The sequence below is a fragment of the Cnephaeus nilssonii genome, assembly GCF_951640355.1.
Source record: "Cnephaeus nilssonii genome assembly, chromosome: 3".
Lineage (NCBI taxonomy): Eukaryota > Metazoa > Chordata > Mammalia > Chiroptera > Vespertilionidae > Cnephaeus > Cnephaeus nilssonii.
The window spans coordinates 42,004,537-42,030,366 of NC_137074.1; the positions used below are offsets into that span (position 1 = coordinate 42,004,537).

At 51.7% G+C, this 25,830-nt stretch overlaps 1 protein-coding gene across 1 annotated transcript; it reads left to right on the forward strand.

Annotated features, from left to right (window-relative positions):
* The first annotated feature begins 12,750 nt into the window (after positions 1-12,750).
* On the forward strand, positions 12,751-25,806 carry VWA5B2 (von Willebrand factor A domain containing 5B2). Its single transcript, XM_079765492.1, has 20 exons — positions 12,751-13,075; positions 13,615-13,758; positions 13,835-14,005; positions 16,259-16,478; positions 16,660-16,817; positions 17,319-17,450; positions 17,686-17,810; positions 18,210-18,365; positions 18,775-18,885; positions 18,955-19,163; positions 19,247-19,358; positions 19,849-20,034; positions 20,887-21,058; positions 21,147-21,460; positions 21,939-22,128; positions 22,228-22,581; positions 24,098-24,235; positions 24,332-24,412; positions 24,491-24,735; positions 24,822-25,806. The coding sequence occupies exons 2-20, from the start codon at positions 13,620-13,622 to the stop codon at positions 25,368-25,370; spliced, it is 3,762 nt and encodes a 1,253-aa protein (XP_079621618.1). The 5' UTR covers positions 12,751-13,075; positions 13,615-13,619; the 3' UTR covers positions 25,371-25,806.
* Positions 25,807-25,830: the final 24 nt, after the last annotated feature.

Consider the following 25,830-nt stretch of genomic DNA (forward strand, 5'->3'; position numbering starts at 1 on the left):
TGCATGAGACAGGGGAGGGAGGTAGGGGCTTTGAATAAGCTCTCAGAAGAGCTAGCTGATGAGGAGGAGTACCTGGCATTGGCTGACACGCTGGGTGTTCAGTGAAGTTGTTTGTTAAATTAATAACAAAAAACACGTGGAAATAGTGGCAAAGTCATGCACTGGGATTAGCACAGCTCTACGACTAATGGCATCTTGGGCAAGTCGACCTCTCCTGAGGAAATTATCCTTATCCATAAAATGGGTATAACTCAGTTTGTCTTGCCTGCTTCTTTGGGTAGTTGGAAGGATTAAATGAGACAAAGCCCCGTGTAAGCTGAACAAAAATTTTTGTGAACTGTAAAGAGCTGTGGACCCAAAGGGTGTCATTTTCATGGATGGAGTGAGGGAGCGGCAGCCTGGGGCCTCCTCTGGAGACACACAGACTGGCACGTGTGCAAACACTCCAGGCCATCATCAAGATGATTGCCCCAGGAGGGCCACCCACGGCCCTCATCTGCTGAGTCAGGCATCAGAAAGTGTGCTTGCAGGAGCGCAGCATGAGACTGCCTGGCACCTGCTGAGTTGCATGGGGTAAAGCAGAAATCATGCAATTTAAGCCCATTCTAATAATATGTATAGGTCACGTCCTGTTGGTAATTCTAGGTTTCTGTTTTCTTTATGTTAAATAAATGGATGGTTTGGAAGTGATTTCTGCTTTACTGTATATAGAGAGGCCTTTGAAACCCTAAATTAAATATTTGTCAACCCATGCTACAGCATTTTTAACACCGAGGAATGCTTTCACAAATGTTCTCTTTTGGTCTCCATAATCCATTAAGTGGATCCTGATGAGTTATTCCCATTTTACAGAACTGGAGCTTGAGGCAGAAAGATGATAAGTGTCTTACTTAGATTCAGATACCTCTGTGCATGCAGAGATGGGGGCAAGAACAGAGGTATCTGGGTCCCCAGACTTCTCACATCTCTCCAGATCGCTGTTCTCAACTTTGTTCCATATTTATTCATGCAATGGATGGCATTCTCATGTCACACTTGCCCATGGACATACTCAAGGTCATGTTACCTTCAATCCTTTCAGGCAAGTGTTTTGAACCTAATTGTTGGAGATGGGCGATGTTCAAGCAGAATGTCAGAACCTAACAAGGCAAGGGGTGGCATCTGTATAGGAAGGTGGTCCAGTATGAGGTGTCAGAACCTGAGTGAGGTGAGGACATTCATGCATGGGAATGGCCTGCGCTCTGGGGTGGGAATGCAGCCTGGCCTGGGAAATCAAAGCCCAAGCAGGGTGAGAAGGACATTTTCTTTATTTTTTTAACTTATCTTTATTGTTGATAGTATTACAGATGTCCCCTTTGTTTTGTTCCCCGTTGACCCCCTCCACCCCACACTAGCCGCTCCCAGGCCTTCACCAGACTATTATCTGTGTCCATCCGCTATGCACATATGCGTATAAGTTCCCTGGTTATTGTCTCCCCAACAAACCCCACCTTCCCTCTAAAATTCATCAGTCCGTTTCATGTCTTTTTTAAAAAAAGTTTTTATTGATTTTAGAGAGAGAGGAAGGGAGAGGGAGAGAAACATTGGTGGCTGCCTCCTGCACGCCCCCTACTGGGGATCAAGCCTGCAACCCAGGCATGGGTCCTAACCGGGAATCGAACTAGCGGCCTCAAGCATGGGATGACACCCAACCGAGCCACTTTAGCCAGGGCAAGGAGGATGTTTTGAGGAGGGGAAGACGCCAGGACAGGGTGTTAGGCAAGTTTAGGGTGAGGAGGGTATTTACTGAGGAGGCAGGTGGAAGCAACCCAGTGTAGAGTATTGGAGACTAGAGTGAGAAGGACATGTGAATGCAGAAGAAGGCAGTGGTGACAGGGATTAATCATGTGGATAAATGTATTAGGGAAAATGGCAGCCCGGTTTCTCACAGTTGGAGAAGGAAATTATAAATATAGAAAGGGAGAAAGACCTAGCTTGTTTGTCTCAGTGGGTAGAATGTTGGCCTGCAGACTGAAGGGTCCTGGGTTCGATTCTGGCCAAGGGCACGTGCTCAATCCCCGGTGGGGGGTGGGTGTGCAGGAGGCAACTGATCAATGATTCTCATCATTGATGTTTCTATCTCCCTCTCCCTTCCTCTCTGAAATCAATAAAAAATATATTAAAAAGGGAGAAAACTAGAATGATGAACCTTGTGATGTTGGATAAAATTGGAGATATTGGTGTAAACTCATGTTTTCCAATAAATAGAGGTAGATTTAAAAATCAATATAGATTTAAGTGTGTATGTAGCTCTGTCCCAGCTCTAGCTATTGAGAAGTGACACCCCCATCCCAATGGCAAGGAGCAGTGCCCAAATCCTAGCTTCTACATAACATTCCACACGGTAAGGTGCCAGTGCTCCCTAGTGAATGAGCTGATTCTAGGGCTGAGAGAGAGAGACAAGATGAGTCTAGAAATCTTATACTACAAAGAAAAAAAAAAAGTAATTGGGACATATAAAAAGGACACAAAAGTTAGCTTGAAATGCTCTCACTGGACAAATTAGACAGTTTGAACAATATATATTGATTATAACCTCTGAATAAAACAGTTGATATTAATATACATAAATATATGAATAAATTAAAATTTTAATGAGGAACAAGACACATTTTCAAAGTAATTCCACCCAAACATTTATTCATTATAAAGGGAAAAGGAGTTACTGTACAGTAGAGAAGCTTAACTGACACCACCATATCAAGTAATCAAAGTCAACATCATCAGAACAAAAATAGACCCAGAGACATAAAAGCATGAACAGACTGTTGAACCTCAGGGGGAAGGCAAGGGAGAGTGGGTGGGAAGAGATCAACCATTGAACTTGTATACATCCTTTTTCACCCCATTCCCCCAAAGGCTCCCTTCTGGCAATCAAACCTCAGTCTGTTCTCTGCGTCTATGAGTCTGTTTCTGTTTTGTTGGTTCATTTATATTGTCCTTTAGATTCCACATATAAGTGAAATTATATGGTATTTGTCTTTCTCTCTGACTTATTTCACTCAACACAGGCCCATCCATGTCAAAAATGGTAAAATTTCATTTTTTTTTTCAATCCTCACCCAAGGATATGTTTTTATTGATTTTTTAAAAAGAGAGGAAGGGAGAAAAAGAGAGAAACAATGCTTGGTTGCCTCCCATATGTGCCCTGACCAGGGATCAAACCCGCAATCTGGGTATGTGCTCTGACAGGGAATTGAACCTGTGACCCTTTGGTGCATGGGACAACTGTCCAATCAGCTGAGCCACACTGGCCAGGGGAGATTTTGTTCTTTTTATGGCTGAATAATATTCCATTGTATATATGTTCCACATCTTCTTTATCTGTTCACCTCCTGATGGGAAGTTAGGTTGCTTCCATACCTTAGCTATTGTAAATAATGCTGCAGTGAACATAGTGATTTCTTTTTTAATTTTATTTTAGATTTCTTAGGATAAATACCCAGAAGTGGAGTTGCTAGGTCCTTCTTTGTCTCTTATTGTAGCCTTTTTTTAAAGTCTATTTTGTCTGGTATAAGTGTTTCTACTTAAGCATTTTTGTTTTGCTTTCATTTTCACGAAATATATTTTTTCATCCCTTATTTCCAGTCTCTGTGTCTTTCCATCTGAAATGAGTCTCTTGTAGACAGCATATGTATGGGTCTTGTTTCCTTATCTATTCAGTTACCCTGTGTCTTTTTTTTTTTTTTTTTTTTTTTTACAGAGAGGAAGGGAGAGAGATAGAGAGTTAGAAACATCCATGAGAGAGAAACATCGATCAGCTGCCTCCTGCACACCCACTACTGGGGATGTGCCCGCAACCAAGGTACATGCCCTTGACCAGAATCGAACCTGGGACCCTTCAGTCCACAGGCCGATGCTCTATCCACTGAGCCAAACCAGTTAGGGCTGATTTTTAGAGAGAGGGAAAGGCAGAGAGAAACATCAATGTGAGAGAAACACATCAATTGGTTGCCTCCTGCACACACCCTGACCAGGGCCTGGGCTGGGGAGGAGCCTACAACCGTGGTACATGCCCTTGACTGGAATGGAACCCAGGACCCTTTTTGGTCCACAGGCCAACGCTCTATCCACTGAGCCAAACCAGCTAGGGCACCACCAATTTATTTTATAAAATTCTTTTTAAATATAGGATCACACTAAATTGTATTTAGTTGTCTTGCCTCTTTAGCCTCCTGTAATCTGGAACAATCCATTGATCTTTATCTTTCATGACCTCAATATTTTGGAAGAGTACAGAACTTTTTTTTTTTTTTTGTAGAATGTCCATTTCGGTTAGTCTGGTGTCTCCTCTTGATTAGATTCGGGCTATGCATTTTTGGCAGGAATGTCATAGAAGAGAGGCTGTGCCTTCTCAGAGCATCTGATCAGGAGGCATGTGATGCCAATTTGTCCTATTACTGGTGATGTTAACTTTGATTACTTGGTTAAGGTGGTGTCTGCCAGGTTTCTACACTGTAAATTGCTGTTTTTCCCTTTGTAATTAATAAGTATCTTGTGGAGAAGCAATACTTAATTCTTATGTAATCAAAATCATCAGTGTTTGGCAACATGATTTGTTCTTTTGAAGTATTTGAGTCCTTCCCTACCACCAGTAGGTGACAGAGGTTTTCTGCAACATTAATTTTTTATTGAATTTATTGGGGTGACATTGGTTAACAAAATTATATAGGTTTCAGGTGTACAATTCTATAATACATCATCTGTATGTTGTGTGTTCACCACCCCAAGTCAAGCCTTCTTCCATCACCATTTATCCCTCCTTTACCCTCTTTTACCTCCTCAAGCCCTCTTTCCCTCTGGTAATCGCCATACTGTTGTCTGTGTCTATGAGGTTTTTGTTTGTTTGTTTTTGCTTAATTTCTTCATCCTTTTCACCCAGCCCCACAATTCCCCTCCTCTCTGACAGCTGTCAGTATGTTCTGAGTCTGTTTCCAATTCTTTTTTTGTTAGTTTATTTTGTTCATTAGATTCCACATATGAGTGAAATCACATGGTAGTTGTCTTTCTCTGACTGGCTTACTTCACTATACAATTATTTTTCTATTAATTATATGCTTTATTTTTCTTACTAGGTTCAGTCCATCTAGAATTCATCCTTACATGTGTTGTATAGCAACACAGTCTTCACCTTTCTCCATAGAGTGAACCAGTTTTTCCAACATTATTTACTTAACCTCTCTTTTCTTCAGTAATGGTGGTGCCACATTTATTGCATATTATGTTTTCATTTATATAATATATATTATGTATTATGTATTACATATTTTATATAATATATCATATTACATTGTATTTATTAATACATGTGTCAGGTTCTCTACTGGTCTACTTGTTCTTATACCAGGACCATATCTGGTAGGGTAAGCCCCACTCTTTCATTTTCATTTTTTGTTTAAATGTATTTTTAGTATTGATTTCAGAGAGGAAGAGAGAGGGAGAGATAGAAACATCAATGATGAGAGAGAATCATTGATCGGCTGCTTCCTGCACATCCCACACTGGGGATTGAGCCCGCAACCCGGGCATATGGCTTGACCGGGAATTGAACTGTGACCTCCTCCTGGTTCATAGGTCGACACTCAACCACTGGGCCACACTGGCTGGGCTGAATATTCTGAATACTTGGACCTTAGAAAGCTTATGTTGTCTAGTTTGTTGTCTTTCACTTGCACCCCTCCAGGTGTCTGGTTATTTTGGCCCAGGAGTTCATATTCCCTGGGAGTGTCAGCCATTCTGTCTGGCAAGGGTGTTGGGAAATGTCTGAAGGCCCACTCCAGTTCACACCCAGTCCTGGGGATTCAAGGAAAGTGGAAGGAAAGAGCCCTAGGGCAGAAAGCATACAACATCACAACTGATCACTCCCATTTGCTGCCTCCCACCAAACTGTTTAAACCCTTTAAGCTCTTAGGGAGAAGCAGGAGGGGAGGAGGTAACTGACATGCCCTCAGGTTTGGGAAAGAAGTAATAAAGGAGTGACTGCCAAGGTGATGCAGTCACCTTCTCATCAATTCCTTTCCTCGCAGGAATTTTGCACTACACTGAAATCATCTCTAGAGGACTTCGATATTTACTTATCTTTATAAAAATTGAGTCACATCATTCTGCAATTTGCTTTTTTTCTTTCACCGATGTACATTGTTGTTTAATAGCAACACAACGTTCCATGATATGGACGCACCATCATTCATTCAACAGTTCTCTTTTTGGTGGACATACAGGTTGTTTCCCTCCTTTTTTTTTTTTTTTTTTTGTCCCTAAAAACAGGTTTGTTTGTATCCTTGACTCCTTGACTGTATTCTCTTAAACACTTGTGTATTTATTCCTATAGGATAACTTCTCCAATGTGTGGTGGAAGGAACATAAGAAAACAGTGGTGCCTTGGCCGGTGTGGCTCCGTGGTTAGAGTGTCTGCCCTGCTCACTGAAGGGTCTCGGGTTCAATTCCTGGTCAAGGGCATGGACCTAGGTTGCAGGTTCAATCCCCAGTTCTGGTCGGGGATTCGAAAATCCTTAATAAGATTCCAAAGCCCTGAATAATTCAGTAACTTTCCTTTATTCCCTGTAAGGCTCCACGCTTTCTAACTCATGGCATCTGCACACACTTTTCCCTCTGCTAGAAACCTTCTCCCTCATCCCCTGCTTAGCTAATTCTTAGTTCTTCAATTCTCATTGTTCAGAGTACCTATCTCTGACCCTTCCCCCAAGATGGTCAAGTTCCCTTATCATAATGATTGCATTGAAAAATGTAGTTTCTTATAGCTACTATGTAGTTTCTTATAGCTATTATCATAATTACATTTTAAAAATCTAAATTAAAAAAACAAATAAAAATCTAAATAAAAAATGAATAATAGCTCTAGCTGGTTTGGCTCAGTGGATAGAGTGTCAGCCTGTGGACTAAAGAGTCCCAGGTTTGATTCTAGTCAAGGGCACATGCCCGGGTTGTGGGCTCGATCCCCAGTAAGGGGCATGCAGGAGGCAGCCAATCAATGATTCTCTCTCATCATTGAGGTTTCTATCTCTCCTTCTCCCTTCCTCTCTAAAATCAATAAAAATATATATTTTAAAAAATAAATAATAAAGATCTAAACAAATGTAGAAACATACCATGTCTGTGGATTAGAACATTCAATGTAGTAAAGATGTCAATTCTCCTCAAATTGATATACAGGTTTAATGCAATTCCTATAAATTTCCCAGCAAAACTTTTTGTAGATCTAGGCAAGATTATTCTAAAATTTATATGGAAAGGCATAGGAACTGGAATAACTAAACCAATTTTGAAAATAAGAATAAAGTGGGAGGAATCAGTCTACACAATTTCAGACTTACATAATATTAGGGGCCCAGTGCACGAATTTGTGCACCTTGAAAGGAACTGTGGGCTGCAAGGCTGCGGTGAGCATAGGGGCAGGTCTCGGCCCATCCTCTGTGCCCCTGCCCAGCCCCTCCCACCACGGCCCCCTTGTCTGCCAGCAGCCCCGCTCCCGCTCCCACATGCTGACAGCACGAAGCGATTGATGGCAGCTGCTGCCCTGACCACCGCAGTGAGTGCAAGTGGCGGCTACTGGCCCCGATTGCCCCTCAGGAGCAGGGGGAGGTGGAGAAGCCCTGAGGGGTGATCGGGGCCAGCAGCCACCGCTTGCTTGGGGCTGGTGCTGGGTGCCCACAGCAGGTGTGAGCAGGGCCAGCACCAGCAGCAGGTGCAAGTGCCAGGCAGGACCGTGGTGGATGGGAGCAAAGAATTTTCAGTAACCACCAGAGGTTCACCCCAATGACAGTGACTGGCACCCTGCCTTGGGCTGGCACCCCCGCTCACCTGCTCCACCATCCCGCCATGGCTGACCCCCGCCATGTTTCGTGCTCTGCCACCTGCTGCTGATGCCCGCCATGTTCCGCACATGCCCCCTGGTGGTCAGTGCATGTCATAGTGACCGGTTCAGTTGTTCTGCCGTTCGGTCTATTTGCATATTAGCCTTTTATTATATAGGATTATATAGGATGTCTTCAGTAAGCAAGGTTATTTGATATTGGCAGGACAGACACACAAAACTATGGAACAGAATAGAGAACACAGAAACAGCCTTGTACAGGGAAAGCCAACTGATTTTTAAAAAAAGTGTTTGTTTTATATATATGTGTGTGTGCATATATATATATATATATATATATATATATATATATATTTAATGTATTTCAGAGAGGAAGGGAGAGGGAGAGAGAAAGAGAAACATCAATGAGAGAGAACTATCAATATGCTGCCTCCTGCATACCTGGGGATCAAGCCTGAACCCTGGTATGTGCTCTGACCAGGAAGCGAACTGGGCATGGGATGATGCTCAACCAAACTGAGCCACACCTGCCAGGGCTCAACTGATTTTTTAAAAAATATATTGATTTCAGAGAGGAAGGGAGAAGGAGAGAGAGATAGAAACATCAATGATGAGAGAATAATTGATCGGCTGCCTCCTGCATGCCCCCTCTTGGGGATCGAGCCTACAACCCAGGCATGTTCCCTTGACCAAAATGGAACCTGGGACCCTTCAGTCTGTAGGCTGACACTCTATCCACTGAGCCAAACTGGCTAGGGCCCAACTGATTTTTGACAAAGCTACAAAAGCAATTCAATGGAGGATAGTCTTTTCAACAAATGGTACTGGAGCAATTGGCTATCCATAGAGGAAAATTTTAAAAACCTTGACCCAAACCTCACACCTTATTAAATTTTTTCAAATGAATCAAAGATTTAAACGTACAACTTTTAGAGGCTAACATAAGAGAAAATCTTTGGGATCTAGGGCTTAGTGAAGAGTTCTTAAAATGATACCAAATGCATGACCCATAAAAGGAAAACACAATAAACTGAGGTTTTGATGTGTTGGCAAAATGTAAAAACGAAAGGAACACTTGTATATTGCTGACAGAAATGTAAAAATTTTCAGCTGGTATGGAAAACCTCACTAAGTTAGTATAGAACTACCATATCACCTAGCAAATCCACTCCTGGGTATGTACCCAAAAGAACTGAAAATAGATATTCAAGCAAAAACTTTTATACAAAGGTTCATCACAGTACTGTTCACAATAGCCAAAAGGTGGGGAAAAAACAATTTTTATAAGCTGATAAATGAGTAAACAAAAATGATATAGCTATACAATGATATGTTATTGAACCAAAAAAGATAATTAAGTACTGATACATGATACAACATAGATGAACCAAGAAAACATTAAGTGAAAGAAGCCAGACACAAAAGTCCACATATTGTATGATTCCATTTACATGAAATATGCAAGAATATGGAAGTCTATAGAAACAGAAAGCCTGGTTTCCAGGGATTGAGAGGAGGAGGGAATGGAGAGTGACTTTTTAATGGATATGTGGTTTCCTTTTGGGGTGATCAAAATGTTCTAGAACTAGATAGTAGTAACGGTTGCTACTATCATTTTGAATGTATTAATATCACTAATGGTAAAATTTACTTATCTGTATTTTACCACAATAAAAATGGTGAATTCTATTGTATATAAATTATACCTCAATAAAACTGATATAATATATTAATTGTGACATTAATGGATGCTAAAACTTGTAGGTAAGATTTTGATGAAGATTGGGATACTTACATAGACTCAAACTATCTCCCCACAAATGTACTTATTTATTTACAAAAAGAAAAAAAATACACTGGGGGAGGGGATGAGGGCATGCGACAGGGGGTAGGGGAGGCTGGGGAAAGGTCAATGGGGAAAAAAAGGAGATATATGTACTACTATATGTATTACTTTAAACAATAAAATAAAATAAAAAGAAAAAAAGAAAGAAAAATATAGCATTACAGTGGAAAAACCTAGAAACCTTACCTGTGATAATTTATTTCATGTATCAACTTGAGGTATGCTTTGGGATGAGATTAACATTTAAATTGGTGAACTGCTCTTCAAAATGTGGGTGGGCCTCATCCAATCAGTTGAAGGCCTGAGTAGAATAAAAAGACCAGCCTCTCCAGCAAGAGGGGATTCTCTAACAGATTTCCTTCAGATTTCACCTGCACCATTGGCTCTCCTACCTGCTAGCCCACACTGCAAACTTGAACTTGCCAGCCTCCATAATTGGATGAGCCAATTCCTTATAATAAACAAGTAAATGAAAACATAAATAAGAACATAAACACACACATAGCTAAAGATACATCTCCTATTGGTTTTGCTTCCAATTGGAGAACCCTAATATACCACTTTAATCCAATGATCAAAGTTAACATCACCAGTAACAGTAACTGACAAGCACATCCTAATGTAATATAGTGAGAAGGCTACATTATTTATGCGGTAAACCTGCCAAAAATTAATATCCTGAATCTAATCAAGAGCAAACAACAGATAAACCCAAACAGAGGGACATTCTACAAAATAACTGGCCAGAACTCTTCACAAATGCCAGTATTGTGAAAGGCAAAAAGGAATGAGAATTGACTTCTGATCAAAGTGTGAGCCATTTTCTCACCAAAGTGTGAGCCTTTCAAGACAGAGACTATGTCTTTTTAGCTCTGTACCGCCCACCCCCTTCCTTATGCCTGGCACACAGCAGACCACCCAAGCTCCATGCCATTCCTTAGCCCCGTCTAAGATCCCCTCCCCATTCTGGAACCTGATTCTGGACCCTCTGGGGCTGCGCTGTTCCTTCCTGTCCTCAGTGGCCTGCCATGCTACAGCCCTACCACCAGAGTGCTCCCAGCTGGGCCTCAGAGACCCATTTGCTGTCCCCACAAAGCCCCTCTTCTCCCTGGTGTCACACAGCCTGCACTGCCCTGCCCCATCCTGCAGGATGCTTTATGCCTCATGCAGAGCTGCAGCTGCTGACCTGTCTCTTCCTCCGTTTGCCTGGGCTAAGACAGCCTTCCCAGCAGGCTCTCAGGGCCGGTCCAGCTTCCCAGCAAAGCTTGGCTACTACAAGTGTGTTATCTAGTCTCTGACAGGAACGCCATCTTCCTGGGACACTGCCCTACATCCAAACTCTTCTCAGGACCAAAGAGGACCTCTGGCCATTTCTGTGTGTTTGAGGCCCCCCCTAATGACTGCTCCCTGCAGCTGCAGCTTTGGCCCGAGGGCCACATATAACTTTTGGTTCATTTGCAGAAGGGGCAAAGCACAAAACCCCCTTGGGCTCCCGGAGGACTTCCCTGGACTGGTGCTGCCTGGAGACCTGGAGCACCTGGATGGCCTTCTGCCCACTCACCAACTGCTGTTTCTCCCTAAACCCGTAAGAGGGAAGCTCACTCCGCATGAGTCTGAAAGCAGGTTCAGCAAAGAAGGGGGGACAGGTGTCAGTGGGACCATGGCTCCGATGGTGTGGAAAGAACACGGGTAGAATGCAGCTGGAGCTCGCTGTGGGCTGGGTCATTGTGATGGTGGCTATGTTTTCCGTGTCATCCTCGTGCATTTCCACCCACGGAGTTCCCCGGGGAGAGGCCAAGCGCAGGCCACCATGCTAAGTGGTTTGAGCAAGGGAAAGAAAGGGTGTGGTTAAGGGCTCAGGTGCTCCAGGAGACAGGGGATCCCCCTGGGACAGAATGGTGGGGATGGCGACTGGATAAGCTGGGGCGGGGTGAAACCTCTCCCCGCCTGCTGCCCCCTACTCTCAGCTCTCCTCAGGGTCTCTTTGCAGAATCTGAGGGTGGTCTCTGCAAGAAAGCTTGCAAGGGTGACTAATGCAGTCACTTCCCCGGGAGGCCCAGACTCTCTGTCAGGGACTGGGGAGAGCTTCTGCAGCGTAACCCTTCCAAGTCTCAGGATAATTCTGCCAATGTCAAGGAACCTGTTTACCAACAGAGATGTTTTCGCCTGTTGCAGAGATGGGGTGAGGTGGGTCTCTGCTGGGGGGGGGGGGGGGGGAGGAGTGGTGGTCTGCCATCACTAGAAGGTTCAGCAGGCTGGAAGGCCTCACTTCCAAGGTGGTGGGCAACTGAAGCACAGGGAGTTAAATCCTGTGGGGGTGATCCTGCCCACTCTCCCCACCCCCCCGGAAAAAGTGGGGAGATGGCTCTGCAGTGGTGGGGAGGCTGTCTGCTTCCTGGTGGGGGGAAGTCGCTGCAGTGATGAGGACCCCTGCTTGGAGTGAGTGGTGCCTGGAGTGATCAGACAAGCTGAAGATACCTGCAGGGCACGGGGGAGGTTTCCGCGGGGAGGGAGGAGCACTCTGAAAAGGAATGGGGATGGCTTGTTGGGGCTTGGGGTCCAAGGATCACAGGAGGCTGGGGTTCGCTGCAGGGATGAGGGAGGGTTATTGCAGAGATGGAAAGCCTCGCTAGGGCTGGCGCGGGGCGGGGGCTGATCCTGGGGTAGCTGTGGTCGCTGCGGTGTTGGGGGGCGGCTCTGGGGCAGCTGCAGGACGCCTCACTGCCTGAAGGACAGAAAGGGTGGGGCCTCGGAGGCCCGTCTCGCACTGACGGGGGGCTGTGCGGCGGCGGGGACGCGGTCCCTGCAGTGCGGTACGGGTCCGGCTGGAACGGCCGGGGCTGGCGCGGAGGCGGTACCGCACACAGAGAGGGAGGGGGTTGGAAGACGGGGAACAGCAGCCCGCCGCAGCGGCAGGCGGGGCCGAGGCGGGCCAGGGGGCGGCCTTTCCGAACGGGGGCGGGACCAGCATCCTCGGGGCCGACGCCCCTGAGCAGACGGAGAGCGGCCGCTGCGGGAGTCCGGAGCGGGAGCCCCGCAGGTGCCCAGACCGAGTGCCCCCGAGGCGCAGCGGCGGCCCCTCACACCTGGCCCCGTGGCGGCGCCCAGGACTCCGCCGAGGACGCGACGGTGAGGCTGGGGCTGCCTGCGGGACGGGGACGATCCCTAGAGCCAGCCCACGGCAGCCCCTGACAGCTCGGCTCCGCGTGGGGAGAGGGGCCCTGGACGGGCTCCCCGCGCCCCTACACTTCCCCCGGCCTGGCCTCCGAAGGACCCCCTCCTGTCGCTTCCCGACCTCGTTCTTCCCAACCCAACCCCCTACCCCTCTCCGGCCTGCAGGCTCTCTCCGCATCCAGGTCAGTTGAGGCGCCGGAGAGAGAAGGGCTGCAGCCCTTGGGCTCCCCACCCCGCCTCGCCCCCGCTGTCCCTTGCTGGGCTGGGGGCACCCAGGAGGACGCTGGCCCTTTAAACCCTTGCTCCCCACCCAGAGCATCTTCCGACAGCTGGCAGCCGCGGGGAGCCCTGGGGGGCCGGCAGGTACGGGGCGGCGGTGAGGCTGGGAGCGGGGGGTGGAACAGCTGCGACACCCCCCTCCGCCCCTAGAGGGGCCGCCGGCGGGACTGCTCGGCGCCCTGAGCGCCGGTTAATCATTAACCCTCCGCGCCCCGGTTCCGAGCTGCCCGGAGCCGCGCTCCGCCCCGGCTTCCCAGGTAACGGGCGAGGGTGCGGGTCTTGCCCCCGGCCTCCTTCCGCCCTCCCCTCTGCACCCCTCGGCCGCCCGAGCCCCCGCAGCCTTAGAGCCCGCAGGTCCCGCCCTCCCGCCCGAGTTAGGAAGCCGCGGGCTTTCCCCGGCGCGGGCGGTGCCTGCGCGCCCCTCACCCCGCGCCCTCCCCAGGCACCATGCCCGGCCTGTACTGCCCCTCCCGCTGGACGCCGCTGCCCCTCACCGACTCCTGGGTCCGGGCCTGCGCCAACGGCCCCTGCCTGAGCCTGCGGGCCCGGCTCACCTACCGCAACCCGCAGCCGCAACCGGTGGACGGTGAGGCCGGGAGGGGCGCGGGATGCGGGGGAGCGGGTGCCGGGCGAGATCCGACGCCGCCTGTGCCCCCACCCAGGCGTGTTCGTGTACCCGCTGGCCGAGGCCGAGGTGGTGTCGAGCTTTGAGGCGGAGGCGGCCGGACGGCGCGTCTCCTTCCAGCTGCAGAGCCGGCGTCGCTCGCAGGCGGCTTGCTGCCGCGCGCTGGGGCCCGCGCCGGGGGCCTCGACGCCCCGCCGCTGCGCGCAGGGTGAGTCCGGGCAACCCCGGCCCCGCCCCCAAAGCCAGCCGAACGGCCCGGCTCTGCGTCCGCCCCTCCTCCTGCCCCCTCCAGCCACTGATTTATTTTTTAATTTTTAATTCATGGATTCATCCCTTTATTCAACAGCTGTGGACTGGGCACCTGACACGGGCCAGGTGCTGGGGGACTGTGACCCAGGCCTGACCCACGGTGTTCAGCCAGGGAGACAGACACAGCAGGCAGGCATCACACATCTGTTTCCCCCTCTGGAGCAATAGCTCCTGAGCCTGGGACGGGGTTGTGGTCATTCCCACGTCCCAGCATCTTGTACCACAAAGGGGTTCAGTGAGTGCTGGGTGGGTCCAGCCCTGTGTTAGGTTCCATGGCTTGCACTCCATTCTTTTCTTTACTCTGTGCGCATTCATTTGATTTCTGCACGTGGGATTTACCGTCCGAGTGAAAAGAGGGACAGAACCCAGTGGTGCTGAGAGTTGGCATAAGCCCAGCAGGTAGTTAGAAGCCAGAGTGAGGAATGTTCCAGAAGGAAGTGGAGCCAGCATTTGACTGAAAGGAAGGAGGAGGCGGGGAAGTGGAGGCGAGAGGGAAGGCACCCCAGGCCAGGGCAATGGTGTGAGTGAAGGTTTGGAATGAAGTTGTCCTGGGTGATGGTAATAAAACACCTGGTGTTTACAGAGATTTATGCTTCACAAAGCCCACTCACTGGTATTGCTTTGTTTGAGTCCTGAGAGGTATGAATGCAATTGCTGTTCTCCTTCTCCCTTTTATAGGTCATGAAAAATAGCAGCAATGGTCTCTTACATGTTAGATGCTTTGCACATAGTATTTCCTTTATTCCTCACAACGATCTTTGAGATACAGTGACTATGGCCCCCACAGGGCGGAAACTGAGGCTCCTCAAAACAAGAGAGTTACCAAAGGGCAGAGTTAGAAGCCACAAAGCCAAGACTCACACTGTGCTCTCGCCATACCATGTGGCAGCAGGCTTTCTTCCTTCTTCACTTCCCAGCTCCCCGCTTCTTCTATTCAGCAAGTATTTCTCAAAAGAATGGATAAGTGATGATTGTGGGACAGTGAGGTGAAGTAGGGCTGTAAACGTAGTCTGGGGCCAGACCATGGAAGGCCTTGACTATCACTGTACACACCTGGCCGTTTTTCCTTTCGCAACCGTGGTGACTCCACGACCCGCCCCCCGCCTCCCCTCAGTTTGTCAAATAAAACTATAATCTAAGTCAGTGATGGGCAACCTTTTGAGCTTGGTGTGTCAAACTTCGCCAAAAAACTGAGCATAACTCGGGTAGTGTGTCACTTTGAGGAAAAAACTAACTCCAAGACTCTAGTCGCAAATGTTTCATCCTCAGGAGCAGCAAATGTTTCATCCTCGGCATGCGGCCGCCTCAGCGGCTGCGTGTCATCAGAAATGGCTACACGTGTCAGTGCTGACACGCGTGTCATAGGTTCGCCATCACTGATCTAAGTAAATGGTGTGCTTGGTATGCAAATACAGCTTTATGTCCTCTAGCCAGCTTCCAAGCAGATTACTGCTCCTAAACTCCTCTTGGGTAGAAAGTTCTGGAGCCACTCCTAGTGGGCAGTGGGGAACTCCTTAGTATTCATGAGCAAGGGATTTGTGGGTCCCAGGCTACAGGAAATGTCAGTCCACAAAGATGGTCCTTTAGGAAGATGATGCCCAAGGGTTGGATAGATAGGGGCAGAGGTCCAGAGGGTATGGGTCCCCCAGAATCTTGGCGTGGTGTGAATGTGCCCTGTTCCCCTCAGCTCCCATTAGCAGGTTGTCACTGCTCCCTTTCTTGATGACAGCCAGGTCCTTTCACCATCCACCCACCTCTCTTTCTACTGTCATTCATCCCATGCCTCCATCCTGTATCACCATGCACTAGCCCAGTGGTCGGCAAACTCATTAGTCAACAGAGCCAAATATCAACAGTACAACGATTGAAATTTCTTTTGAGAGCCAAATTTTTTAAACTTAAACTTCTTCTAACGCCACTTCTTCAAAATAGACTCGCCCAGGCGATGGTATTTTGTGGAAGAGCCACACTCAAGGGGCCAAAGAGCCGCATGTGGCTTGCGAGTCGCAGTTTGCCGACCACGGCACTAGCCCATTGTCTCTCCAGTACCCCTTGCCTAGGCTCCCCTGACTCAGTGCCTGCACCCACCCCTATCTTCCTTCATCCTCTTCTGCTTCCAGCCCCCTCTGACCCCTTTTCTCACTCATCATAGGTCATCTTGTCTTGGATCTGGCCCAGGCCCGGTCCACACTGGTGCTGCCCACCGGCCTCATCACCCCGGCCGGCACCATGACAGTGACCCTGTGCAGCAGCCGGGAACTGCCCTCAAGGCCTGATGGGGTGCTGCATGTGGCTCTGCCCTCCGTGCTCACCCCACTGGCCCCGCCAGGTCCGCCGGGCCCCCCCAGACCTCCGGGGCTCTGTGACGACAGGTTGGGCCTATGGTGATTCTCTTCGTCCCTCCCTCGGCTTCTCTGGGTCTAGTGCGGGTGAGGGGGCTTTGGTAGGGTGCCCCTGGGTAATGGGCAGGGTGGAGACGGGCTGGGGCCAGTCAGCCAGAGGGGCTCGGGGCCTTGGTAGTGGCCAAATGACCCTCCTCGTGCTCCCTTCCAGCCCTACCAGCTGCTTTGGGGTGGGCAGCCCTCAGGAGGAAGGTCTGGCCTGGGAAGAGCCAGCTGCCCCTCCGGACGTGTTCTTGGGCCCTGCCCGCTGCCCTGCCCCATACACCTTCTCCTTCGAGATGCTGGTGACTGGGCCATGCCTGCTGGCAGGTGGGTGCCCCCCTCAGCATAGCTGACTGGGAAATAATTCCAGGCTCAGGGATGGGAGGAACACAGAACAAAAAGGAGACAGGGACCTAAGACTTAGGGACCTCCAGTCTCACAGTGGGAGCATCCTCTGGACACTACTATACAACACCCCCCTCAGTTTGTCAGTGTCATTTATTTACATACCACTCCACTCACCCATGGGAAGAGAGAGGCTTAGTGTGAGACCAGTGCGAGAAGTGGGGGAGGGTGCTGAATCAACAATTGGGTTGACCAACCAGGAACAGAGCTGGGACTCTGCCTCCTAAACCACGAAACCATGCAACCCCCCTCTTGTCCATTGGAGCCTATGACCAGGTTCTGAGAGCTGAGCTTTATCAGTCATGATCCTTGGGCCCGCTCCCCTCCCCCAGCCGCCACGGTCTGGGAAGGTGGTGTTTTATGCTCTTAGTGCTGACTTAGGGTGGGGCGATCATCACCCCTCCCTGCCTCTATGTCCCTCAGGCCTAGAGAGCCCCTCTCATATTCTACGGGCAGATGCCCCACCTCACGCCAGCTCTGCAGCCACCATCTGTGTCACACTGGCAGAAGGCCACCGCTGTGACCGGGCCTTGGAGATCCTGCTGCACCCCAGCGGTGAGGGAATGGGGCACACAGTGGGCCGGCTCTGACCAACCTCAGGGCCACCTCCGTAGCATTTCTCAAGCATAGATTTCTGCTTTCCTAGCCAGAGGGACCAAGTCATCTGTAAGGGTGGGCCCGGTGGTGGAGGGAGGCTGGACCTACAAGGTCCTCCCTGGACAGCAGGACTGGGCAGTTAGGGTCCAGAAACAGGGACTTCCCTGACAGAGCTGTGTCCCCTCCTCCCCAGAGCCCCACCAGCCGCACCTGATGCTGGAGGCCGGCAGCCTGAGTTCAGCAGAATACGAGGCCCGAGTGAGGGCCCGCCGGGATTTCCAGAGGCTACAGCGAAGACACAATGATGGGGACCGGCAGGTACAGCTGCCAGGGGGCCCGACTTGGCCCCTGGCCTGGCTGCTAGGTGCATTTGTGCATGAGGCTCAGGCGAGCAGGCTCATGTCAGGATGAGTAGGGGGCTCTGCTCACAGTAAGAACTCTCAGTACCGCCACCACCCTCCCAAAGGGCTGGTGAGTACTGTCTCCGGAAGGCCCATACAAGCCTCCCTGCGCTGTGTCTCAGAGAACGGGGGCTCCGTCTGCCGTAGGCAGAGGACAGCCACCTGCCTCTGCCCTGGCCTTGACTCACATGACCACAACAAGGCGACTCATTGGGTGGATTAGATAGAAAAAGGCCCCAGGGCTGAGTCCTGCTGCCAGCCCAGCTGGGAGTTGCACTGAGCCTGGCCCAGGGTGACTCTGGGCTCCCGTGTTCAGGTGTGGTTCCTGCAGCGACGCTTCCACAAGGATATCCTGCTGAACCCCGTGCTGATGCTGAGCTTCTGCCCAGACCTGAGCTCCAAGCCCGGACACCTGGGCACGGCTACACGGGAGCTCCTCTTCCTGCTGGATGGCAGCACTGTAGCACACAAGGCCTGTGGGGCACGGTGGGGCAGGCCTGGGGGACAGTCGGTCTGAGGTGGGCTGCAGCGCGCGCGCGCACACACACACACACACACACACACACACACACACCCTCTTTCTCGTACACAGACACATCTCTCCCAGATTCCAAGAGCCTATCTCATACATAATGGATTGTCACCTAATGTCAAAGCCAAGTGTCATATACACCTCCAGAGTCACATACACAAATGTCTCCCTAACACTCTCCATTCTCACTCACAGTCTTTCTCACACAGTCTCACACACACAGGGCCTCTCCCAGACCCTCATCCAGGCCCATTTTCTACACAACCTGCAGAGGCAGGCCATCTGGGTGCCTTTCTCTCCACCAGTGCCCCGGGGCCTGCCTCACACTGTCCTCTCTGCCCCTCCCCAGGATGCCCTTGTCTTGGCCGTGAAGTCGCTCCCATCCCAGACTCTCATCAACCTGGCCACGTTTGGCACGGCCGTGCGGCCCCTCTTCCCCGAGAGCAGGCTTTGCAGTGATGTAAGTGTGGTCCAGGAACTTGGGGGCCTTGTGGAGATGCTTCATTCAGCCTGTGCCTTCTCTCTGCAGGACACTGTGAAGCTGATCTGTGAGAGTGTTGAGACCCTGCAGGTTGCGGGAGGTCCCCCAGATGTGCTGGCTGCGCTGGACTGGGCCATGAGGCAGCCCCAGCACAGGGCCCACCCTCGGCAGCTGTTCCTGCTCACTGCTGCCTCGCCCGTGGCCGCCACTACCCAACAAACCCTGGAGCTCATGAGGTGGCACAGGGGGGCAGCCAGGTATGAGGTGGGCAGAGACAGGTGACTGAGCTTAACCCCCTCAGAGGCTCTGAAGGTCACAACTGCCTCCCTTCCTTCATCAGGTGCTTCTCCTTTGGGCTAGGGCCTGCCTGCCACCAGCTGCTCCAGGGTCTGTCTGCCCTCAGCAGGGGCCAGGCCTACTTCCTGAGGCCTGGGGAGAGGCTGCAGCCCATGGTGAGCTTGAGCCTGGGCCCTGTTCCCTACTCCTCAAGTCCTTCTCCCAAGTTACACTGAGTCTGAAGCAGAACCCAGTCCCGTTGTGGGGTCTCCTGGCTTCTCCCCCACTCCAATCCCCACTCTCCCTTGAGATGCCTATCAGGGGAGGAGCTACAGGTGTTGCTGTGGGATGCTTCAGGGGGCTAAAGGTGAGGGGAGCACAGCTTCTGACCACCCCCCAAATATTATTCTCAGTTGTGTCCTGATACTGAGTCATATCCTTGATAAGCCTTTTCTCATTCACAGGGTAGAGCTCAGGCCAAGAGACAGACCAAGCCCTGAGGCCTGAGCTCTCAGTCCCCTTGCTTGTTCCTACCCCCATTCCTCCCCCTAACCCCAGCCTGACCCGGCTCCCCTCAGCCAGAGACTAGGCAGATGGGAAGGGCGGCCTTTCTGCTCCGTCAGCTGAGTGGCACCTCTCTCTCTCCCCCATGGCCACTCCTCACAGCTGGTGCAGGCTCTGCGCAAGGCACTGGAGCCCGCTTTGAGCGACATCTCTGTGGACTGGTTTGTGCCAGACTCGGTGGAGGCACTGCTGACGCCCCGGGAGATCCCAGCACTCTACCCTGGGGACCAGCTGCTCGGTTACTGCTCACTCTTCAGGGTGGATGGCTTCCGGCCTCACCCCCCTGGGGTAGGCCTGGGCTGGGGGGCGGGCAGTGGGCCTGGGATGGCTGAAGCCCTTGCATCTCCTCCAAACCCTTCATTTCCCGTGCCTCTCTGCCAGACTCTCCTACTACCTCCAGGCCTCCTCAGAGACCACACTGGGCCCTCCAAGGTGACTGCAACCTGCCTCCTCTTGAGGCCTTCCACTGAGTTGTCCTGTAAAGTGTTGCCCTGGCTTTTACCACGGGTCACTAAGCCACACAGACAGAGAACAGCTCCAGCATTTGCTATGAGATTTTGGTCAAAATTTGCTCACTACTTCCCTCTGTGCCCTACAGAAGGCACCATCCGATTATTTCCTATAACATTCAGGGACAGACGCAGCACAGTCTAGATGAAATCTCAGATCCCAACTCAGCCAGGTACTAGCCATTTGATTTTGGGCAAGTGACTTAACCTCTCTGAAGACCATTTCCTCAAATGGATTTTTTTTCATAGGGCTGTTGTAATTCGAGGTCATAATATACACGCTCTTGGTAGAATACTTGACACATAGTAGGAGTTAGAGATAGGATAGTTATTTTTATTATGAAAAGCTTTCTCTCTTTGGAAGAACTAAGCATGCGTCTCCCTTTTTGATAATGGACTGTTTGCCTTTTTGCCTGGTTGCCAGGAAGCTCAGGGCCAGACCTGGACCTCAGCCACAGAAGCTGTATTAACCCTATGGTTAGCATGGATGCTTCCTCCTTCCCTAGTACTGGGCTTTCATTTCTGGTTTATTAACTTTATTGCCTCTTGCAGTTAGCCATCTTAAATCTGTCTGGAAAGAGGTAGCATAGAACGACAATCCGGTTTTTCCCCAATGACTCTTCCTCTCTAGGGCCAAGAGCCTGGCTGGCAGAGCTTGGGCGGCTCCATGTTCCCATCCCCAGAGGAGGTGCCTTCTGCCACCAGCGCTGGCACTGAGCCCACTGGCACCTCAGAGCCACTGGGAACAGGCACTGTGCCAGGAGAGCTGTCCAGTCCATGGGCTGCTGGGGACTCGGAGCAGAGTGAGTGCTGGGTGTATGTGTGTGGCTGTGCTGGAAGAAAGGGCAAGAGGAGGGGCCAGGGCTGGGCTCATTCTCCTGCCTCCATTAGGTACCGATGCTCTGACAGACCCAGTCACGGACCCTGGACCGAACCCCTCTTCTGACACAGCCATATGGCGTCGCATCTTCCAGTCCTCATACATCCGGGAGCAGTATGTGCTCACCCACTGCTCTGCCAGCCCTGAGCCAGGCCCAGGCTCCGCAGGCAGCAGTGAGTCCCCTGGCTCCCAGGGCCCTGGCTCCCCCGAGGGCAGTGTTCCCCTGGACCCCCCGTCTCAGCAGGGCTGCCGCAGCCTGGCCTGGGGAGAACCTGCAGGTTCCCGCTCCTGCCCCCTGCCTCCACCCCCACTGGCACCAGTCAAGGTGAGATTCAACCCACATCCATTTACCATATGTCCAGCGACACTTCTTGGCCATCTGCTGTATGCCATACATGGTGCAGTGGTTACATGAAGTCTAGCTGGAGAGCTGGGTGGGTAAATCTGTAATGATGCCATGCAACATACAGGGATGAGCACAGGGACATGGTGCTATGGGGACTTAGAGTTCAGGTGACTAACCCTGTCTCAGGGAGTCGGGAAAGCAAGAGCCATATCTGAAAAAATAAGTAGAAGTGAGCCAGGCAAAGAGGGACACGGCATGAGCAAAAAGACAAGTAACCTCAAGTGAGAAATAGTGTGTAGAGTGACATGACTGGGAGGGGGCCAGAGGCCATGGGAGCCTGGCCTTTTTCCTAACTGCCACTCAGGGTTTCAGTCAAAGGGAAAGTTGTGTGTGTGTGTGTGATGGCCAGGAGCTCTGCATTCCGTGGCCAATGGACCCCCCCCCTTGTCACATGCAGACTGGGGCCTTGAGTGCTGAGGTGTTGAACCGTCGACGCAGAGCGGCTCTGGCTGGCCGAAGCCTCTCATCACCCCCCGGCCAGGTGAACCCAGTCCCTGGCCGTCCCCGGCACCCCTCTCTGGGTGCAGCACCGGATGGGCCAGGCCCTGAGTCGGGGCAGCAGCTGGGACAAGGCCTGGATGACTCAGGTAAAGGTTGGATGGAGAGTTGAATTCTGACACCAAGGAGGCCTCTGGAAGGTGGAGCCCAGGGCACCACACCGCCTGTCCCTGCCATTGTCTCCTCAGGAAACCTGCTCTCCCCAGCGCCCATGGACTGGGACATGTTGATGGAACCACCCTTCTTGTTCACGGCTGTGCCCCCTGACGGGGAATCTGCACCCCCAGCAGTGCCACTGCCTCCGCAGGCTCCACGCTGCCATGTGGTGATCCGGGCCCTGTGCGGGGAGCAGCCCGTGTGCTGGGAGGTGGGTGTTGGGCTAGAGACACTCTGGGGGCCTGGGGATGATGGCTCACTGCCTCCATCACCTCACCAAAGAGAAGGTGCTTGGGACCAAGCACTCCATCGGCTGACAGCAGCTTCTGTGGTCCGGGACAATGAGCAGCTGGCTCTCCGAGGGGCTGAGACCATGGCTGACTGGGGTGAGTTGCTGGTGGGCCCAAGGAGCCTGTATGGGGCAGAGTGGCAGAGGTATGGGTCTGTTTGATCACTCTCTATACCTCACCTTGCACATAAACAATTTGAGGTGGCTCATCCACATTGACAAGGGGAAAAATTAAGCAGGGCAATGGGAAAAAAAAGGATAACAACAGGAAGGAGAGAATGAGGTTTTATTAAATACTCGAGGCCCGGTGCACGAAATTTGTGCACTGGGGTGGGAGTGGGGGTCCCTCAGCCCAGCCTGCGCCCTCTTGCAGTCCAAGAGCCCTTGGGGGATGTCCCACTGCCATGGAGGTGGGAGAGGCTCCCTACCGCCGCTGCACTCGCCAGCCATGAGCCTAGCTTCTGGCTGAGCAGCGCTCCCCCTGTGGGAGTGCAGTGACCACCAGGGGGCAGCTCCTGCGTTGAGCATCTGCTCCCTGGTAGTCAGGGCACATCATAGCGACCTGTCGTCCCACCATTCAGTTGATTTGCAAATTAGCCTTTTATGCCTGTGAGATTGGGCTAAAACTGGCTCTCCAACATCCCCCTAGGGATCCTGGATTGCGAGAAGGTGCAGGCCAGGCCGAGGGACCCCACTGGTGCATGATTAGGGCCAGGGAGGGGGACGGAGGTTGGCCAGCCGGGGAGAGACTGTGGGAGGGCTCCAGGGCATGTCTGGCCTGTCTCTCAGTCCCGATTGGCCAAACCCCAGCAGCAAGCTAACCTACCGGTCAGATTGTCTGCCCCGTGGTGGTCAGTGCACGTTATAGTGACTGGTCAACCAGTCGACTGTATGTCCCCTGGTGGTCAGTGCACGTCATAGCAAACGGTTGAGTGGCCTTAGCATATCATTATCATATTACGCTTTGATTGGTTAAATGGATGACCAGATGACTGGACACTTAGCATATTAGGCTTTTATTATATAGGATGCACACCATGAGATTATGTGCCTTTGCAAGTATGTGACCCAAAATTGGCAAGCTTCTTAGCAGCCAATAGAGAGAAATGAGATCTTGTAAGGATTTCTAGTGCCCATAACATAAAAACAAATGTCACTCAAGAAGACCGTTAAAACCAAATAAAGTTAACATTTCAGTTTCTCAGTTACACTAGCTATATTTCAAGTGCTTGATGGGTACACATAACTAATGGCTACCATATTGAATCATACAAATATAGGACATTTCCTTCCTCACAGGAAGTTCTATTGGACAGTGCTGAAACGAACGGGTGGAAAAGGCACTGGTCCATGCTTCCTGAGTGGGCCAGAATATTGAATTTCTGGGTGGCCAAGAGGCGTAGCCCCTGCTATGGATTAAGGATTCAGCTTAACCACTTCTTGCTAAAGTTGGAGAGTTAAGCTGGTCCTGATCCTGAGAAACTCTACTCTGTTCAAACGTGAACAGAGAAGCTATGGGAACACTGAAGTTTTTTTCTATGAAGCCCTAAGTAGAGGGTGGGTGGTGGGAGTGCACCCCCTCCGGGTCAGCAAACTGCTCCTTGGTTTCACAGGCCATGCCCGGAGGTCCTGGCTCCGAGCCCTTCAGACAAGCAAGGTCAGCTCTGCCCCCTCCTGCTTCACCTGCCCCGTAGCTGTGGACGCTACCACTAGGGAAGTCCTGCCCTCAGTCCTGCAGGTGCGGAGCTCAGGTAGAGTCCCTCCCAAGTGTCCTCTCAGGTGCTGGCCCTCACCTCACTGGCCACACGCCCAGACAAACCTCAGCCCTGTCTTCTGTGCCCCTGCAGAGCCAGTAGAGCCCCCGGGCACCCCTCCTGCCTCTCAGGGCCATCTAGATGCAGCTCTGCCCACAGTTGTCCATTGTAAAGGTAACACTCAACTCTGGGCAAATGGCAGGGAGCGCTGAGCTTAGGGATCACCACTGGCACTGATTGGCTCCATTGCAGGCCTTCAGGGAGGCTCTCTGGCAAGTGGCTCAGATCCAGACCAAAATGACAGCTCCAAGTCTGCTTTGGAGGATTCTGCAGCCCCTACCCGAGGTCCTCATACCATGTCCCCTCGGCCTCCTTTGAAGCTCAGCCTGGGCCATCGGAAGCCCAGAGGCCCAGACAGCCGTAGACTCTGCAGCCCCAACACAGGCCAGGCCAGTGACGGCAACAGTGAAGGCAGCAACCATGACTACTTGCCCTTGGTGAGGACTCGGGAGGTGGAGGGTGGTGTTGCCAGGGCCAGGGCACTGTCTCAGCTCACTTCTCCCCCCACCTCCTCTCTCCTCAGGTGCGACTGCAGGAGGCACCTGGCTCCTTCCGCCTGGATGCGCCCTTCTGCACTGCGGTGCACATCCCCCAGGAGCGCCTGTGCCGTGCCTCCCCCTTCGCTGTGCACCGTGCCAGCCTCAGCCCCACCTCAGCTTCGTCTCCCTGGGCACTTCTTGGCCCTGGTGTCAGCCGGGGAGACAGTGCCACGGCCTCCTGCAGCCCGTCCCCCAGCTCAGGCTCCGAGGGTCCAGGCCAGGTGGACAGTGGGCAGGGTTCAGACACTGAGGCCTCAGAGGGGGCAGAAGGGCCCAGTGGTGCCGACCTGCGGGGCCGGACCTGGGCCACAGCAGTGGCACTTGCATGGCTGGAGCACCGCTGTGCCGCTGCCTTCGGCGAGTGGGAGCTGGCAGCAGCGAAGGCGGACTGTTGGCTGCGGGCACAGCACTTGCCCGACGGCCTTGACTTGGCCGCGCTCAAGGCTGCAGCCCGGGGTCTTTTCCTGCTGCTGCGTCACTGGGACCAGAACCTGCAGCTACACCTGCTGTGTTACAGCCCGGCGAACGTGTGAAGGCTGCCCACTGCTGGGGTGGCGGCCCCCAACAGAGTCAAGTCACTGCCACCCGGGCCGGCTTCTCGGTGCCGGGAAGGGGTAGGTTGGTGACGGCCTGCCCCCCACTGCTTCTCATCCCCTTCCAGAATCCTCTTTCCCCCACAGAAAGTGCCTGCCTGTGCTCTCTCCCGCTCCTTTCACCCCCAGCTCCTTCCCCTCTGAGCTCTGTGCAGTTCGGTAAAAGAGGAGAGAGCCACAGCCCCCAAGTCCTATGCAATAAAGTGCCTCTTGCCCTGACCGGTTTGGCTCAGTGGATAGAGCGTCGGCCTGCGGACTGAAGGGTTCCAGGTTCGATTCTAATCAGGGGCATGTGCCTTGGTTGCGGGCACATCCCCAGTAGGAGGTGTGCAGGAGGCAGCTGATCGATGTTTCTCTCTCATCGAGGTTTCTAGCTCTCTATCCCTCTCCCTTCCTCTCT